The sequence below is a fragment of the Phyllosticta capitalensis genome, assembly GCF_038381095.1.
Source record: "Phyllosticta capitalensis strain CBS 128856 chromosome Unknown BKA78scaffold_3, whole genome shotgun sequence".
NCBI classification, from domain to species: Eukaryota; Fungi; Ascomycota; class Dothideomycetes; order Botryosphaeriales; family Phyllostictaceae; genus Phyllosticta; species Phyllosticta capitalensis.
Genome location: NW_027117441.1, coordinates 2,039,668 through 2,057,475, shown reverse-complemented (window position 1 = coordinate 2,057,475; position 17,808 = coordinate 2,039,668). Strand labels below are relative to the sequence as shown.

Sequence of the window (17,808 nt, the reverse complement as noted above, 5' to 3'; positions counted from 1 at the left end):
CTTTTCTTTTCAAAATGGAAATCAATGGTCCAAGTCCAGTAAACATGAGCTGCTTCTTGTTGAGCCTCAACGTCTTCCCATGAATGAAGTCGTCCTCGGGGGTCTGCTTCCTACATCTCCCACGCCGACCACTTGGGTGACTCGGTCTCTTCGTACGAGCCCGCCCTCGCCGAGCACCGGAAAACCGCTCCTTCTTATTCCTAGTCAAATCTTGCCAAGGGAGCAGCAGCAAGTCAAGAATCCACCACAGCGCTCCGCTCCGCACCCGCACCCTCACTAGCCACACTAACTCTCCGCCGTCCTCGACCGGAATCCCTTAGCTTTAGCACGCCAAAGCCCCTTTTTTGTTTTCTCTTTCTCTCCTAAACCTTCCAAGGCATTAACTCTGCACGTCTAGAGTGCTCCTAGCCCCTCGGTTATGAACTTGAATCACGCTTGAACTGACAACGCGGTCATCATCGCCTCCACGTGGTTCTAGAACGTCGTCTAAACCGCACTACCGCGGCCGCCGTCACATCTCCCCCTCGAGTTTAACCTCACCCCACACCAAGACGTCAAGTGCTTCTATCCATCTTATCCATTTGTTGACCCCCTTCCCTGCAAATGGCAAAACCTCCGCAGCTTTCTACGCTCGCCTTGAAACTCTAGCCACGAGGGGTCAGCGAGCCCGGAGCGGCCCGCGTCCGTTGGTTGTTGGCGTGGGATGGCCGACGGCTGCTTGGCAAGGGGTTTTGTTTGTTTGTCCTTGACTCCTGGGCCTGGCGACGGTTGGCGATGCGACACGGCTGCGATTTTTTTCTATTTTTGTTTTACCTTTCCGCGAGGACATGTCGGACGCGCTTTCATCTATGCTCCTTTGTCTCTGCCCCTATGTCTCTGCCCCTATGTCTTGTCTCTGCTCTTATGTCTTGTCTCTGCCCCTACGTCTCTGCCCCTTAGGCGAAGTATCTCAAGCCCTTTGCAAGTTTTTTCCACTCATAGGCAGACTCGACTCGGCCTAGCACCAGCGTTTTCGCGCCGCGCTCTCGAGCAACAACGCGAAAAGACGTGCGTGCTGCGCGCAAAGCCCATGTTGAATTGTAAACACTGGCCCCCGAAGCACTTGCAACCGCCGCTGGTACGTACCTAGCTCTTCCCCTGATATTGCTGCCCAGTGACGCCTTCAACGAAACTCTCTGCTATGGGATGTCCATTTACCCTGAAACCTTCATACAACCATGGACTTCCAGGTCGTGGTAACGATGCGAAAAGATGTGGGAACAAAGTTGCAAGCCATCCCGCGGTATGTCCGTACCGGTGCCCGCCTGCCCCCCCCCCCCCCCCCCCCCCCCCCCCCCCCGACTCAACACCACCGAAAGACTTACGGTACTATCGTAGCCAGTCGTTTCCTGCAGTCAGGAGGAAAAAGGGTGGGAGCAGACAAGAATTTTGAATCACTACAAATACCTCGATTTGGGTCCCCCACCCTGTCGTTCCATGTTGCCGTCGTGTCCCACAAACCCCTCCAACCACACTGGTATTTTACATCTATGCAGGACTTTCCCGAACTTCCATTCCCAGTCTCAGTCACACATAAATCCTCATGAATCATCATGAGTCGTGTAGCAAGAATTTCCTTTCCAATTGATTAATTCCATTGATGCACATCTCCCTCCTCCACCACCACCACCACCACGACGCTCGCTCGCTCTCTTGCTCGCCTGTCTGCTTCCAGTCCATCCAACAACAACCATCATCGAATCGCACCACACGCCTCGCTCGCCAAGTCTTATTCACGTCCGGCTTTTTGATGTTGAAAAGAAAAAAAAAAAACTCCCAACCAACCAAAAAACAACCCTAACCCTGCAAACCCCTCCCATCCATCCATCCATCTGTCCATAATTCCTGCGTCTGTGTCTGCCCACTCACCTTAGGCGACGCCGAAAAGCCAGACTCAAGAAGAAGAAGAAGAAGAAGAAGAAAAAAGTGATACAGAGAGTCCTTTAAGTCGAAAAAACAAAAAGTTCGACCAAAAGGAGAAGAAGAAAAGGTAAAACGCAGAACTGAAGGAGAAGGAAGCCAAGTCCCTGAGCGCCGCCTAAGCCCATACAACACAGAACTCCGTCCAATTCTACGCCGCACGCATCCTGCCCAGCCCGCAAAGGATAGAGGCGTGGTAGCAGATAATGACAAGCGCAATCAATCAGAAAAAGTGTCGAGGAGTCACCCCCATAGAGAGGTGAGGAAACCAAAAAAGGGCTCGAATGAAATCCGTTTTTTTCTCTATTCTCTCCTACCGCCACCCATCCCGCCAGCACCACCCCCACCAGCACCGTTGTTGTTCAGTTCATGTTGGCCAAAGTTGAACATCATTTGTGGGTGAGCGTCATTGTGCTGATGAGGATGGCCAAAGTTGAAGTCTGTGGGCCGCGGCAGTGACGAGATGGGCTGTTCGGGGGACTGTCCTTGGATCGCGCCCTGGACGGGCAGACGGCCGCCGCTCGCGAAGCCTCCCACGCCCGAGCTGCCCATGGCGGCGGCCGCCATCTGGGCTGCTGACGTTGCTTGCGATGACATGTTGCTGCGCATGCCGTGGTGGTTCGGTGTAGCCGTGGGCGTCGATGACGTGAATGCGTAGTTGAAGTCAGGGCCCGGCCATGGCGCCCCCTGGCCGGGCGGGTTCACTGGCTGCACGGCCAAATTGCTGCTGATGCTGCCCGAATACCGCGAGCGCTTGGCACGCGGTTCTTCTTCGTAAGGGTTCGGGCTATGGAAATTGCCGTACTGTGATGCGTGGCTCACGGGTGTCGGCGGTGGGTATGGCGATGGGTCGTACGCGGATTGGGGCGGCGAGCGCGCGTTTGCGTTCGTGTTCTGGTACGGGTAGTTTTGGGGGGTGTGGGCGGCGGTTGCGCTCGGTGGCGCGCTTGGAGTCTGGTAGGCGTTTGACTGGTCGAAGTTTTGTTGTGGCGGCGAGCGCTTCCGGCTCCTGTGGTACTCTGTCAGTGGCTTTGCTGGATAGCGCTGCGAGTGCTTACCCCATGACGTGCCTAGGCTCTTTACGAAGTCGGAGACGGACCCCTTGGTCCGAAAATGCGCGCGACAGATAGGTCGACTCGTCCAACCCGCGGAACTCCTTTTGTGAAACGACTGCAAATGGTCAGCATGGGAATACCGTGGAGGCGGGTCGCACAAACCTCGAAACTTGTCAGAAATCACAGAAGCGATGTACTCGTATTGAGCGCCGGGTCTGTCAAGGTCAGAAGTGTTCTCATCTTGGCCGAATTGAGGGTTTCCATACGTAGGCAGTATGCATTTGAGAATATCGAACAAACTGAAGCGCAGACGATACTCGCCCGTCTTCTTGATCGATATGTCTCCAAATACGAAGAACGCGCCATCTACAAGTTGTCAGCGGGCAAAAGTGCAAAGCGAAGGTTGAACATACCTTTGTTGTCGATGTCCTTGAGTCGATGTAATGAAGAACAGATGGTACCGGCCAAGGCCTTGTCATCCGCAGGCGTCTCATCTGTGGGATCCCACAGGTCGCATATCATGATAAGGTACGGGCTCTGCATGTAGTGCCTAGGTTGTATGAGCCGCTGTCCCCAACATTGTTGAGGAATACTTACCCATGAGGATCCGACATCTGCTTGACGTTCAACTGCACTATCGGGGGCGGGTCGACGGGCTTTCGATCTATAGGCAATCAGTCCTTGTTCTCTCTCGTCCTTCAAAGTTGCCTACTCTTTTCTTTTCCATCAACCGTGACTAGAGCCTCTTTTGGTTGCTGCCGTATCCTCAATTCCACGTCATTACTAGGTTGAGAATCATGATCAGTTGGAGGCCGAATTTCATGAGCTGGCGAATGTTGTATTGCACTCTCGTCGTACCTCGAAAAGGGCCGGTGTTCCGTAGGCCCTGGAGGTCGTTGCGGCTGGGGGATTTGTATGCCGCAGATGCGGTCTTGTGGTATCGGTGCGTACATGCCGTTCGGATACTGAGTATACACGGCATCAATGTACTGTGGGTGCAACATCTGGCCGGTGACGCCTGTCACAGCGTCGTCCCGCTTATTACAGATGGAGTTGGGTCAGGTTGGTGGCTGCCGGTGGAGGAGCTGTAGAGCCTCGAGATCCGTGGTTGTTGAAATACAGCCGTCGGTGAGAGGGCGTTTTTGGTTGCAATGGAAAGTGGGACCGACTTTGGAAGCACGGAAGAGGAGGGATATATAGAGAAGAGGGTAGCGAGGACGTTGAGCCAGCCCTGTTTAATGATATTTTGGGACGCCAAGACAGGTCAGGCGCAAGCAGAATATCGAAATGTGGCTCGATGGAAGAATTAATGACCGTTGCCCCAAGATTTCGCTCGATAGTCGAACTTGTTGGGGTGAGGAGGCCGCCCTAGCTCTGCCGAGATAGGACGGTTCGTTGGGTGGACGCAACGGGCGGTGGGTGTAGATGGCGCTAAAACTGGGGAGAACGGCGACAAGAGGCGATTGTGCGAGCGGTCTTGAGCTCAGCATGGAGAAAGCAATTGAGAAGATAGTAGCGAACGATTGCAGCGCCAGCACAGCGGGAGCAGGACAGAGAGGCGAAGAGCGAAGGTGTTCTTGACCCAATCGGGATAGTACGAAGCTGGGACCGGCGGCGGGAGGAAGGTCGATGGATGACTATTGGGGTATTCGGGAAGGAGCGCGCCTGTTTGCAATGTGCGGTTCCTGCGTAAGCCGCCGCGTAGGGAGCTAGGCGGACCGGGCCCCGGCTAATGGATCGCAAGAGGGGGATCTAGGTGGTGGGTGATGACGGTTGCGGGCATAACAGTCAGAGCGGCAGACACGTGCGAAATTTTTGGCGATGGGATCCCGACGGACGACGGAGCGGAAAGAAGGGGCGGGGCGGAGTGGTCTTGATCTGCGGGTGACAGAGTTGGTGAGGTTGCAAATCCGTGGATCAAGTGTCGTGGACTCGTGGTGATTCCAATGGTTGAAGTCGGTAGCTACTGTACGGTACTTGAGAGCGTGGAAAAGACAAGCGACGCGACTTGGTCGGCTCGTGACTGGCGGCTGCGGCACGGTACCAGAGTTGAGATGTGGATGATGGCCGAATTGGGCAAGGCGAGAAAAGACGGTCGGTGGTGGAGAGGTGGATGATTTGTGGTTCTGGCGTGATGATGGAAGAAGCGTGGCTCGTTGGACCTAAGCAAGAGACCAGAGGAGAATGCAGGTCGAATATTGATGCAAAGTAAGGGACGTCAGCATCCCTAGGCACGGCGACGAGAGCCGGCCTGGTCAATGGGCGGTGATGTCGGCCATGACCATGTGGGAGGGGACAGAGGTTAGATCATGTCGAGGCAAGGAAGGCAGGTCAAGGTAGAGCGGTGCAAGGTTCAATGGCCACAATCCCTGGCTCAATCTGAGGACAACGGCTGGCGACAGCGGGGAAGAGCGGGAGATGTGCGCGATGGGGAGTTGAAAGAATGCGATGGACGTGTCGAGGGGTTGGTTGGTGAGGAATAGTCATTGGCGATGCGGGCAGTCTTTGACGCCGAGTAGGAAGAGAAGCAGGCTGCCGCCCATGTCGACGTGATGCATGATGTGAGGTGCAAGACGACAGCGAACGAGTAGTTGGGAAGAAGGTTCAGCTAGCAACGCTCCACCATCCCTGCTTTTGCGTGGGTGGCCCGGTTTGGACAAACGTCGAGTGCCACGGCAGATCACCTCCAGCGGAAAAGCAAACTGAAACATTAAAAAACATCAACTCCAAAAATCTACGACGAGTTCCTGGTCCTCGTATTTTCTGCACAATCATCCCGATCCGGCGGCTTCTGTGCGACCTCATCCGTCTCGTCTCGTCTAATTTGCAGAGTGGACCCTTTCTTTGCTTGTTCCCAGGGCTATGCCCTCCCAGGTCTAGGACAAACTCCCAAGCAACCATCTACACCGGCTCCCAGGCACGCCGCACCCTCTCACGCCCCATCCCACGTTGCAGGCGAACCATGGATTCATATGACAATTCTTCTGCAGGAACTACTCCTCTCCGCTCCACCCCTCAACTACCTTAGGTACTCACCAGTACTGACCCCAACGCTCCACTGTACCACGCTAACTAGAAACCATGCAATCTGCCTCAAGACCTCCCTCTGCCAGCTCGACAAGCCTCTGCAACGTCCTCACGTCGCACCGCGAGAATCCCACTCCTGGTTGGCTCGCCCAATCTCCGCTGCGCCAAGCGGAGAGAAGAGACGCCCGCATACGTACCGGCAGCCAGGCAGGCACATCCCGCTGGCGGGGCGCCAATGAGTAGGGCCTGTGACTGCAGTCTCCACCGTCAACCGTGGACGCAGAAGAAAAAATCAAACCAAACGCCACGCCCGCCCCTCCCGTCCACCTCACCCGCCGCCTCTCGCAGCCGTTGGGTCACTCTAAAAGACCTATCCTCAACGTAAAACACCTCACTCGACGCTCTCGAACGTGACCATAAGCGGCCGCTCGCCCTTTGGCGGTGCTGTGTACGTGTCCTCCTGCGCCATGCCTGCATCATCCATGATGCGCGTCTCGTAGTTGGAGTAAATGGCCGCGACGATGTATTTCATTTCTGTTGCGCAAAGGCGGGCGATTAGTCGCAGAGCAAGCCAGAGGGGGAAAAAGCAAATCGAGGCAGGGAAGCATCAAAAGCAAAGAACCGTGTGAGAGATCTGGCCCAAACTTTTCCGTCACCTTCATGCCGCATCGCATCACACGCATGAGGGACGTGACGCAGCCAATCCGGGCCACGTCGAGCTTTCTGGCGTCTTTGAAACGGCAGGACCGACGTGGGAGGACGCATCAGGCAAACGGCGTCAAAATCGAGATCATCGCGGGCGAGACCTCGTCGTCGTAGCCGCCCGCCCACGGTGCCACAGATCTGGCAAGCCCGCGGCCAAAGCAAGCACGCCAGACAACACGCAAATTCCCGTCCACACAAGTGCTTGACCTCTTTGCAAGGGAAGGAAAATCCACAGAGAAACCACGCAAAAAGAAATCTCACTTACGATAAACGGCCAAATGGCTGCCGATACACATGCGGCCGCCGCTCCCAAACGCCCAAAACCACCTCATCATCTCCCTGAAGCGCTCGCCGCCACCCTCGGCGTCGGTGCTGTCGGCCGTCAACAGGTCGCCATTGGCGTCCAGCCAGCGCTCCGGGCGCCACTGGTCCGGCTCGGGGAAGACGTCTGGATTGCGGTGCAGACTCCACGCCTGGCTGGCGACGCGCACGCCCGCAGGCAGATTCGCGTACGGCCCGAGAGACGCGCCTCCGGCGGGCGTCACGCGCGGCTGTGGTCCGGGGATGGCGGCGTGCAGGCGCAGCGTCTCCATCATGACGGCGTGGAGCAGTGGCACCGCGTCGACGGCCTTGGGAGAGGGGATTGAAGGCGCCGACCCGGGCACCATGGGAGGCGACAACTGCCGCAGCTGCGTGCGGAGCCGCGCTTGGATTGAAGGGTGCAGGGACAGCTCGTGCGCAAGGTAAGTCAATGTGATGCTGCTGGTGTCGAAACCAGCAGCAAGGTGGTCGAGGAGCTCAGAGGCAACTTCACGCTTGATGGCGTCGTCGTCTTGCGGCATCTTTGGTGCTTCCCCCTTCTCCAACACGACGTCCATCTCCTTTCCCCCCTTGTTCTCCGTCTTCTCTTGCTCCTTCTCCAGCGCTCTGATTAACCCATCATACACAACCGGCCACTCTCCCTCCGTCCGCCTCCTCTCGACGTCCGCTGGTTCTTCGGTAGTCTTTACGCTCTCGATCCATGTCCTCGCTCCTTCACAAAGATTCCACGTCATGGCCTCAATCTGACCATTGGCGTCATCCACATAGCGCGGCACGAGCCTCAGGCCCAACCACTCCAACCACTCGGTCAAGCGCGGCATCTCCTGCGGATACACATTGAAGCTCCTGCGGCAATTGTACCAGTGCAGAAACGCGTCGCGGGCGCCATGGTCCTCGGTAAAGTTGGTTGCCAGCGGCGCCGAAAAGATATAGGTCGTCACAACGTCCATGGTCAGCGCCGAGAGGAGCTTGTACATGTCGACGTGTGCCGCGGGGCTGGCGGAGGCGGCCGAGGCGAGTTGAGGTAGAAGGCGCTTGTACAGAATGTGCGAGACGCCCAATTGTAGGCTTGCGGAGGACTGCACGCTCGATTTGGAGTAGATGCTGCTGAGCATGCGCTTGCGCGCGCTGTGCGGCTTGGAGTCGACCGTCGCGAACATGGGCGGTACGTCGCTATAGACATCGGTCAGCAAACAAAGTCAATGACTGCGCATCCATTGCCAATTCTTCTTTGTTCACATCTTCTCCCCGCTTTCTCTTTTGGAGCACATACCTATAGTTTGAGAAAAAGCTATACCACTCACTCTTCCCATACCTCCCTCCCGCGTACACCTCCTTCAACCCTCCCTCGACGCAATTGACACTGACCTCCATGGGCGCCAATCGCACGACTGGCCCCAATCGCGCGTGCGCCGCATGGATTGTCGCGATCTCGCGCCCCCGCCACCGGATGTACGTTATCCAGAGTGGCGTGTAGGGCGCAAGTGGATGCGCGGCGGGGATGGCGTCGAGCGAGGTGCGTCGCAGGAGGCGCGAGAGGAGGAGGATGAGCGCGGGGACGAGGAGGAGCGGGATGGCGAGCATGGTTGGGTAGTTGGGAGAGTGAGGACGTGGAGTTGATCGAAGTGAGTACGTAGATGCGTCAATTGAAGGTGTGAAAAAGAGGTAGAGACGACAAGAAAAAAAAAAACAGAGCCTCCCGCAGGCGGTCCCTAGGTAGGTCGTCCCTGGTCCAGTACCTATCAGTCACTCAAATCAGAAAGAGTCGTCGCAGTTGCCCGTCCGCGAGTAGCCGCATAGGTAGAACCCTCAATCAGTCAACCAATGGTGGGGCCTCGGATGACGGTCATGTCAAAGAATGGGCGCCGTCCAGTGTCCCATCAACCAATAAGTCGCGATAAGCTCGCATGTAGTCCGGACGTCCCTTATCACAGAGCAGCTGCCAGCTAAGGTACGACGTAGTTTACCCCGCGGCCGATTTCACACCAAAAGACCCGGAGCCGCCAGCCGCACACCCGACGTCATGGGCAGGCTGCCCGGCGGATGCGGACCGTGCGCGCACATGTTCACTTAGGCTCGGGTGGACGTGCGTAGCGGAGCATGGTATGCTGGTGCTTGGAACATAGGGAAAAAAGGAGGAAGCTTTCGATTTGGATTGGTCCGACTGGACGGGTTGGGAGTAGCTTAACTGGGTGCAAGGTTGGCGTTTGAGCGCTGGTGATCGACCGGCTACCATGTGGGCAGACATGAGCCGCGGGCGGGTGCCGGGCATGGGATGACCTTGTTGACAGGTGAGAGGAAAGCGGGAGGAGCATTTGGCTTTTCTGTCATGGTGGAACGATTGTGAGTTGCGGCCATGAGAGATGTAGTGTGCAAGTGTTTCAGGTTTTGGCAATTTTTCTTGATATATGCCTATAGTTGCCGGCTATGTTCGTGTAGGGATAGGTAATGTACTTGTACATGCGCCCATCAGCCAAGCTGCTATCGTAGCAGTCAAGCAGAGAGGTGAGCGCTTGCTATCCACGTTGCTTTGGGACCCTCAGTGTACTGCGCTGGAAACAGAGCGATATTCCTGCTCAGCTGAATATGGTCCAATATAATACTCAGAAGACAATTGGTTCTCGCCCGAGCAATCAATTCGCTTCTGGTACGTAGTCGCCTCACTTCACATGCGGCGGAGCGGGAAGGAGGCTCAGAGAGATCGCCAAAGTGTGTCAGTCCTGAGTCGTCCTCAACCAGGATTGCCGTGCTTGTGGAAGATCTGCTCTCTCTGTGAGCAGCACCAAGCCCACCATCGCAGATTTCAAAGTATCCCAGACGCAAAACCTACCCGGCGATGTCTCACCGACTGACTCGTCCATCACGCTTGTGTGTTTCATGGTCGAAAGATGACGTCTCGAGGGCGTTGGAGTGATCAGTGAGCGAGTTTCATGATCGCGATGCGTTGTCGATGGAAGTCAATGGTTCTCCAGTGCGCAGCTACAGCAGCCACGACGCGGAGAAGCTTTCTGATGGAGTCGCATAGATCTGGGGAGGTTCGAGGCTTGTTGGTGTTGGTCGCGATCAAAAGGACCGATTGTCCTTCCGATTCTGTACATATCGCTTGGAGCACCGACGGAGAGGAGCATTGAACGAAGATTCGGAAAAGCCATGTCATTCAGCGGAATTGGAGTCACAACAGGAGGTCCCAGTGTAGCCGGTGGAGTATGCAGGAGCCATGGAGAGAACAAATTGCTGTTGGGGTGGTTGGAGAGTGGAGAGCGCTGATGGTGCCTGATTGCTGCCTGCTGACTCAAACACGCACTGACCCCACGCCATTGGTGACTCGCTGAGCTCGCGGGATGACGTTCGCCGATTCTCTGTCGCGTCTCCTCTCCACGAACAATACAATCCTCATCTCTGCTGCTCTTTTCACGCCTTGTACAGAAACCTCCCACCTCTTACCGTCAGCATTTACCTCGTCGCACCTTTCTTCTGCCTTCGAAGAGCCTTTCGCCGCTTTCGCGTCCCTCGAAACTCGATTTCTGCCATTGCATTCACGCGCCTTGCCAGAAGCCTCCATTTTTGCCGCTCAAGGCCCTACTAGCCTAATATCAACTCTTGCACCTCCTCTTCACGCTCGCGACCTTGAATCATCACAGGCAATCCAGCGCGTTCGTGGTCTCGGCCCAACCCTCAGTCTTTCCAAAATCACCATGCTGGCCGACCTGCCAGCAGAACTTCTTGCGAACATAACGACCCATGTCGAGCGAGCACAAGATCTGCGCAATTTCTCCCGGACATGTCGCCAGCTCAACTCATTTGTCCGAGAAGAAGGCTGGAAGATCTTCGCAAGGTCCCGCTTCCCGTCTTTCCCTCGAGTCGACCAGTCCGCCCACCACATTGTTCACTCCTTGACGACTCTTTCCCGAAACTTTGATCGCAAAGCCATCGTGGCGCGCAACCTCGAGCCCTCGGGCTCCATAATGTCCCTAAACACAAGAGAGCAGCTCGCGACTTGGAAAAAGCCCCGTGGGCAAACAATCGGCTATTTGCCTTGCTTAGATTCATACGAGAAATTCAACGGCGGAGACATCCATGGAAGGAGAGAGATTCTCGCATGGAGTGCAGGATCAGATCTAGTAGTACGCGCAAAAGAGACGGGTCCGGCTGTGGAAGCCTTGTACGATAGCTGTTCACCAGCAGACAGGCATACATACTTTGATCAGTACCATCACAAGACTGATTGGCATGTTTTCAAAATACCCGGTTCGATCGAAGGCAGAGACGACATCACATGCATTCAAATTCTGCGGCCCTGGCAACGGAAGTTCAGCCCAAATTTTGGCCGCTATGTTGAGCCCATAGTGGTCGGAACGGCAGATGGAGAGCTAAATTTGCTTCATCTCAATCTCGATGTAGTTCCAAGTTGGCGAAGGTACATCTACAATACGAGTAACCGTATAGTGAGAGCTATATCCACTTCTCCGTCCCCAAGGCCCTTGCTCGCCGCCGCCTTGGGACGCTCGGATTTGGCTCTTTACCCTGTTTATCCTGGGAACAATCACGACACCTCAGGGGTAGAGCCGGTTAGCGAGTTCGACCTGCTGCCGGATGATGGCACGGAACAGTTGCCTCGCATATGGTCAGCTCGCTTTTTGTCCCACGAAAGTCTCCTTGTAGGAGTAGGTCCTTCCAAAGAACCCATCCAGCTATGTGCGATAACTCCGACTGGGTTTGCGTCGGAGCCGATTCGAAAATTCAGCATAGGGGCCTCTATTTCCGATCTCATTTCGAGTAATCCTGATTCCAAAATGTCGTCAGCGTACTCCCTGTCCGGCCTTCCATCAGCCTCGGATCCAGAGAGAGATGACCCCAATCTTTTTCTTAGTGGATGGTACGATGGCGTCGTGCGACTTCACGACGTCCGCTCGCCGTCTACGCACGTCTCAAGCTATTGGGACACTTCTGAAGACGGTGCAGTGTACTCGATCCTTCCAAAAGCACGGGAACGGCTGGTAGTCGGCGGCTCAAAGCACTGCATGCTGAAGTTTTACGATCTTCGAGTTTCAGGAGGCCGAGCGTACCGCTTTTCAGACAACGGCGGTGGAACAACCGCAGAAACGGGCGAAAGCCTAGATGCGTCCTATGAGGATAGTGGGTGGAATGTGTTTTTGAATTCGAGGAATGATTCTTGCAGTCGCCGGGATCGGATCCTGGACTCTCCTGTATACTCTTTGACGAGCCCTTCTGCACATTCTCCTTCAATTTTTGCAGGTCTCGAAGATCACGCTGTGCAGGTGGATCTGACGTCCATCCACGACCCTCACCCTGATCCCATGTTTCAGCATTGCCTAGTTCGCACGGGCAAGAAGCGGATGGTCAATATCAAAAAGAGCTGGAATCCGCGAGGCGATGTGTCTTCTGTGGCCGGATACGAGCAAAGCGATCTGCTACTGAACGTCCAGTCAGGCGTCGGCTTGCACCAAGGCACGTTGCCCGGATGGGATGAGCGTTGGATGAGCAGTAAAGACCCGAAGGCATCGAATTCTCAACAGAACGCCCCTGCGCGTAGACATGCGCACCGTCACAGGCGGCCGAATGGAGGCGCCGAGCGATAGGCGTTAAATCCAGGCTTTTGGTGTTGGCGAGCAGGATTCGCATGGCACCTTTGTGAATCATCCTCCATCAGCTGGTACTGCGCATACGGCGCTGTTCGGTTTGGGTTCCCATTTGGGCCATCAGAGCCTCTATCTCCAAACCACCCTCCAATCATATGGATGCCAACATCAGCCAAGCCGCGTAAGCGACGCCGCAAGACCGCTTTGGTAGCCGCGCTCCAGCCTTGTGGACTGATATCGTCAGGAATGATTGCGACGAATGTTCCGGATCAAAGATAGATAAGATTAGACTCGACAACACGAAGATGTGACGACCGACGGAGAAAGATCGTGTTGGTTCGGAGCGAAACTTCCGACGTGGATTGCGATTTCTTACTTGCATCGTCGCTTGCAATGGCGCGCTCTAGGCATTGGCCTGAGTTACGGCTAGAACTGCGTTTACAACAGCGAGGCGCATGGGGCGTGGAATGTCAGCATTTTTACGAATCTTTCCGCTACCGTCAGACCAGATCGTCTCGTGTGAAATCCTCAAGTGGTCTCTGTGGAGATGGACGAAAAGATCGCCTGTCTTCTGGGCTAATTTTGTTATAGAACTCGCCGCTATCTGAGTTTTAAAAGATGCACCAAGACTACTTGATCGCAAAATGTTCGTCTGCAGGTTCAACTTTTGCTTTGCGTTTCATTACCGCAACCCCGGAGAATATCGTCCCAGAATGGAAATGCATGCAGAGCTATGCTCAACTTCGTCGACCAAGATGAAAAGCCCGGGTCGACTCGACGTGCCACTAAAATTTCAACACCTGAAACGGAGGTATCGCGCTGTCCAGCTTTTGTCTTGCATCATCTAGCAAACTCAATTCTATCAGCGTTGCATCCGCTTCAAACACAGGATGGAAAAAGTATTTACGGCACTACAACAGCTGCCGTAGTCCTAAAGTCAATTGCCGTGGCTACGACTGGCACCTGCTATTTCAGGAAAGGTCGGCTCTTCGGCGGCCAGTGTCGGTGAGTTTTGACGTCCAGTGCCTTCACAACGCTAATACACGGGTAGGCAACGGGTGTACAGGGATGACTTTACAGTTTCACATGTCCACTTTGAAGAGGGCTAGACATTTCGGCAACACAATGGCTCGAGAGACGGCACAAAGACTTGAAAAACAAACACTTCCTCCCCCCTTTAGCAAAGAAGTCGCTTGAAAATAGAGAACTAGAGGCACGCGATCAGCCAGTGAATTCCTTGCTTTTCTCAGTCCTCCGCTCGTTTGCTGACAACCAGAAATTTCCATCTGGGTGTCTGGCTCTACAAAAAAAATTGCTTTGCGAATGACTACGCTGGGGAGGCAAACACGGTAAACCTCGATCAGGAAAAGATCCTTCGTCTTGCTAACGCACCTAGTTGGTGGCCAAGATGCAAGCAAGGACAATTCGGCGCAAATTGCCGGTGGGGGGTAGTCTTCAAGTCCGTCGTTGCTCTCAGCGTTTAAGCTTAAACGCGGACGTAACCATCAACATGTGCCAAGTCGCTCCTTGTGTAGGGCATTTTGACCATCATCGAACCACTTTACGTCTCGGAGAAAAATACAACGCAATACACATCCTCCTCTTGGTCTGGACTTCTGAGTGGTCACGCTGTCAGAGAATACGGGAAAAGCAAGAACACCTTATCCGCGCTGTATGCACTTTGGGGGGCAAGTGACGTTGGTGATTCGCTTCGACGATGCACCCCTGCACTCCGCAAACTGCACATTGCAACCCCGGAGAGGGAGCTCGATCCGGCGCCTTGTTCTTGGGATATACTAATTGGACTCCAGTCTCTCTGGCGTAGAACCAATGACACCGATCGCTCTGGCCGAATCCAAAGTAAGCCGTGGTGTGCTATCGTCGAGGTCGAATCCCCGCACCCCTGTTGCTGCGCTCTTAGCTCACCCACTATTTGCATGCAAGTTTATCAGCGATACCCAGGTATACGCGACCAATCCAACAACAAGGCATCCTACCGTCGACTGTGCTCCGCAACCAAAACGGCAATATTGACAGCCGCCTCATCTTCGATGCTGACCAGGCACAGGTGATAGTTGAACAGAGGGAACATGGATACTGTTGCTTGGTGGCACGGCAGAAAGACATAAACTCAAGCCTCTCCCGCAAGCTTGTCTAAGCCAGTCAGCCCTTTGGCGTGTCAGCGCGGCTCCGACAACATGAAGATGCTCAACCGTCTCTGGAGCTCGAGGCACTCGGCGCCGACACTTTCCACTCCGAACAGCAACAGCGCTGATGCTGTCTCACTCAACAATGCAAAGGTCGAGGCAAACATCAGAATCGATCCAGCAGAGCACGAGCAGAATGGTGCAAGCCGACCAATCGGTGTTGCCAAAGTTGAAGCTGTCCAGGCACTTTACGGCAAATATGGCAAATATTTCCTGTGGTTCGGCTTGGGCATGATCATGATTGGCTTGTAATGCTCTCTTCAAGTCAAAGTATTGTGACATGCTTACTCTTTCATAGCGAATTGGACAACAGTTTGGTCTACACCTACCAGAACTACAGCACCTCGTCCTTCAACAGTCTCTCGATTCTGGGCACTCTCTCCACTGCCGGGACCATCGTGACTGCCATCATCAAGCCACCCATCGCCAAGATCAGCGACGTAATTGGGCGTGGCGAGACGTACTTGATCACCATCTCCTTCTACCTCCTCTCGTATATCCTGTGTGCCTCGGCCAAGGACATCAACACGTACGCCGCAGGCTACGTCTTTTACCAGGTTGGCCAGTCTGGAACTAGCATCTTGGACTCGATCGTCTTTTCCGATGTCTCGTCGCCTCGCTGGCGTGGCTTCGTCATTGGAATCTCGTTCACCCCCTTTCTCATCATGCCGTGGATCTCGGCGTTTATTGTCGATGATGTTACGAAGCCAACTGGCATTGGTTGGAGATGGGGAATTGGCATGTTTGCCATCATCATGGTAAGTTATATCATTTCTTGTCAGACTTGGAAAGCCCCTTTCCCGTAGTTCACGATTCATTTCTCAGGGGATCAGAGTTTCTCATCAAAAAACTGCAAGTACCACGAAGCTGCGAAACTGACAAGTACTAGCCAATCGCCGCTGGCCCACTTATTGCCACAATACTCTACTTTTCACGCAAAGCCAAGAAAGCCGGCTTCGTTCCTGAAGTCAAGATCAGCCTGTGGGAATTCTGCTCGCTCATCGACCTTGGCGGCATGATTCTGCTATGCGGCGGCTTCGCGATGCTGCTCCTCCCTTTCACGCTGGCAGCATCGACGCCAGGCAAATGGAGCACGCCATGGGTTGATGTGCTCATCGCGCTCGGCGTCGTGTTCCTAATCTTGCTGGTACCCTATGAGAAGTTTGTTGCGAAACACCCGGTGGTGCCAACGCACTATGGAAAAAGCCTGACGATTGTGCTTGCCTGTACGCTTGCGGGCATCGATCAAATCGGTTTCGCGGCGCAACACACCTACCTGTATGCTTGGGCGACGGTGGCACACAACTACTCCGCTCGGGATGCGACGTTTCTTGTAAGTCCTCCTACACCCGCACGGTCAAAAAAGGGCGAGCAAGCGACACGTGGCGTATCGAGACTAAAGAAAGGATGCTGATTTCCTGGCAAACAGAACTACACCAACGGCGTGACGGAATGCCTCGCGGGCATCGTCGCCGGCATCATCATGTACAAGACGCGGCGCTACAAATGGCTCATCATGTTCGGCGTCATCGTGCGGTGCATCGGCTACGGCGTCATGATCCGGCTGCGCGGCGCGCACAACAGCACGGCCGAGCTCTTCGTCGTCCAGCTCATCCAGGGCGTGGGGTCCGGCTTCATCCAGCAAATCGCCCTCGTCGCCGCCCAGGTCGAGGTGCCGCACTCGGAACTGGCCCAGATCTCGGCCCTCGTCCTGCTCATTACCTTTTTGGGCTCTGCCGTCGGCAGTTGCGTCGCCGGCGGCATTTACACGAACGAGTTCAAGGTCTTTTTGAGGAAGTATCTGGGCGCCGATACTCCGCAGAGCACCATTGATTCGGTGTATGATTCGATTACGGGGACTTTGCCGGCGTGGGGCTCGTCTGAGCGCGAGGCCATTAATTTGGCGGTATGGCGCCGCTCCTCCTTTCCCTGTCTTCTGTGTGGCAGTGGCTAATCTTCTCGCTTGCAGTACTCCGAAGTCATGAAGAAGATTACTATCGTCGGCTTCGCTGTTGCCGTACCGCTCCTTCTGTGCGCGTGGTTCCTACCCAACGTCGAGTTGCAGTAAGTATCCGTGTATCAAGCCCGCCAAACGGGAGGAGACACTGACCGTGTTGTAGGGACATGACCGTGCTGTCAATGTTTGAGGGCAGTGGTGCGGAGACGACGACCACCACCACCGACAAAGAGGGCGCCGGCAGCGTCGAGATGGTGGGCACGGACTCCAAGTCTGAGTCAAAGGACAGGAGTTGAAAGATGTCGATTGCACGATCTAGATCATCTGTGGCAAGGGGCGTACGAAGAGTTTTAATTTGCTTGTTGAACCAGGAGGCTTCCAACACAACAGAATGCATGAATATTGGCTGCTCGAGCACTAGGCTAGGACATATAAGCCGATTAGACCGCATGTCTTGGCAGGAGCAAGCCGGGTGTAGCTTCCAAAATCACGACAAATTTTTTTCCAAGAAGAACATCGATACAAATGGACACTGGACAGTGATTGTCAAAGACGGCAATTCTATTACAGCATATACCACACAATGCATCAAGAAGGAGCATATATAACAAAAAGCTACCACTCCTACACATGCCCTTCTGACGAGGGCACTACTCACGCCAGATGAACAAAGAACAAAGTAGCTGCAACTCCAGGCCGTTCCTTCCATCTTTACCGCCACTGCAATACCACCAATATAATCTGCCGTCATCATCGTTGCGCAAGGAATATGTGGACAAGACAAGAAATTCGATTCCAATCAAAACGTTCCAAAAAAACGGAAACGACAAAACGAGGCCCACCCGTTCGCTCCAGCACCTGTAGCTCGATGATATTTTTGCAAACAGCTTTGCGGCGCGACGTGAAGCCAACAAGAAAGATCGGCAATCAAAAAAGGAGAGAAGAGCAAAGCGCCTCCCCTCGCTCCCTCCACCATG

General features: G+C 54.5%; 5 protein-coding genes across 5 annotated transcripts; 2 read left to right on the top strand and 3 right to left on the bottom strand.

Annotated features, from left to right (window-relative positions):
- Positions 1–2,790: 2,790 nt before the first annotated feature.
- BKA78DRAFT_103020 (velvet factor-domain-containing protein) lies at positions 2,791–4,133 on the bottom strand. The gene is made up of 7 exons (XM_066882115.1): positions 3,873–4,133; positions 3,727–3,797; positions 3,612–3,678; positions 3,428–3,564; positions 3,281–3,380; positions 3,177–3,229; positions 2,791–3,129 (listed from the first exon to the last, which is right to left on the bottom strand). Exons 1-7 carry the CDS (start codon positions 4,016–4,018, stop codon positions 3,014–3,016), a joined length of 690 nt encoding a protein of 229 aa, XP_066746772.1. The 5' UTR covers positions 4,019–4,133; the 3' UTR covers positions 2,791–3,013.
- A 2,299-nt stretch (positions 4,134–6,432) lies between these two features.
- BKA78DRAFT_248189 (cytochrome P450) lies at positions 6,433–8,651 on the bottom strand (the record flags this gene model as incomplete). The annotated part of the gene is made up of 4 exons (XM_066884363.1): positions 6,433–6,575; positions 7,012–7,651; positions 7,757–8,240; positions 8,341–8,651. The coding sequence occupies 4 exons, from the start codon at positions 8,649–8,651 to the stop codon at positions 6,433–6,435; spliced, it is 1,578 nt and encodes a 525-aa protein (XP_066746771.1).
- Positions 8,652–9,950: 1,299 nt separating this feature from the next.
- BKA78DRAFT_102978 (uncharacterized protein) lies at positions 9,951–10,310 on the bottom strand. The gene has a single exon (XM_066882114.1). The coding sequence runs from the start codon at positions 10,222–10,224 to the stop codon at positions 9,982–9,984; it is 243 nt and encodes an 80-aa protein (XP_066746770.1). The 5' UTR covers positions 10,225–10,310; the 3' UTR covers positions 9,951–9,981.
- Positions 10,311–10,408: 98 nt separating this feature from the next.
- On the top strand, positions 10,409–12,667 carry BKA78DRAFT_293860 (uncharacterized protein; the record flags this gene model as incomplete). The annotated part of the gene is made up of 1 exon (XM_066886263.1): positions 10,409–12,667. The coding sequence occupies one exon, from the start codon at positions 10,409–10,411 to the stop codon at positions 12,665–12,667; it is 2,259 nt and encodes a 752-aa protein (XP_066746769.1).
- A 2,204-nt stretch (positions 12,668–14,871) lies between these two features.
- BKA78DRAFT_247497 (major facilitator superfamily domain-containing protein) lies at positions 14,872–16,942 on the top strand (the record flags this gene model as incomplete). The annotated part of the gene is made up of 5 exons (XM_066884303.1): positions 14,872–15,122; positions 15,173–15,632; positions 15,764–16,207; positions 16,304–16,780; positions 16,844–16,942. The coding sequence occupies 5 exons, from the start codon at positions 14,872–14,874 to the stop codon at positions 16,940–16,942; spliced, it is 1,731 nt and encodes a 576-aa protein (XP_066746768.1).
- Positions 16,943–17,808: the final 866 nt, after the last annotated feature.

Excerpts from the sequence above, each read along its gene's own strand:
- BKA78DRAFT_102978 (XM_066882114.1), bottom strand. The coding sequence starts at position 10,224 with ATGACATGGCTTTTCCGAATCTTCGTTCAATGCTCCTCTCCGTCGGTG.
- BKA78DRAFT_103020 (XM_066882115.1), bottom strand. The coding sequence starts at position 4,018 with ATGTTGCACCCACAGTACATTGATGCCGTGTATACTCAGTATCCGAAC. Across the intron at positions 3,381-3,427 it reads CAAGGACATCGACAACAAAG|ATGGCGCGTTCTTCGTATTT; the intron begins GTATGTTCAACC and ends GACAACTTGTAG. Across the intron at positions 3,130-3,176 it reads GATTTCTGACAAGTTTCGAG|TCGTTTCACAAAAGGAGTTC; the intron begins GTTTGTGCGACC and ends GACCATTTGCAG.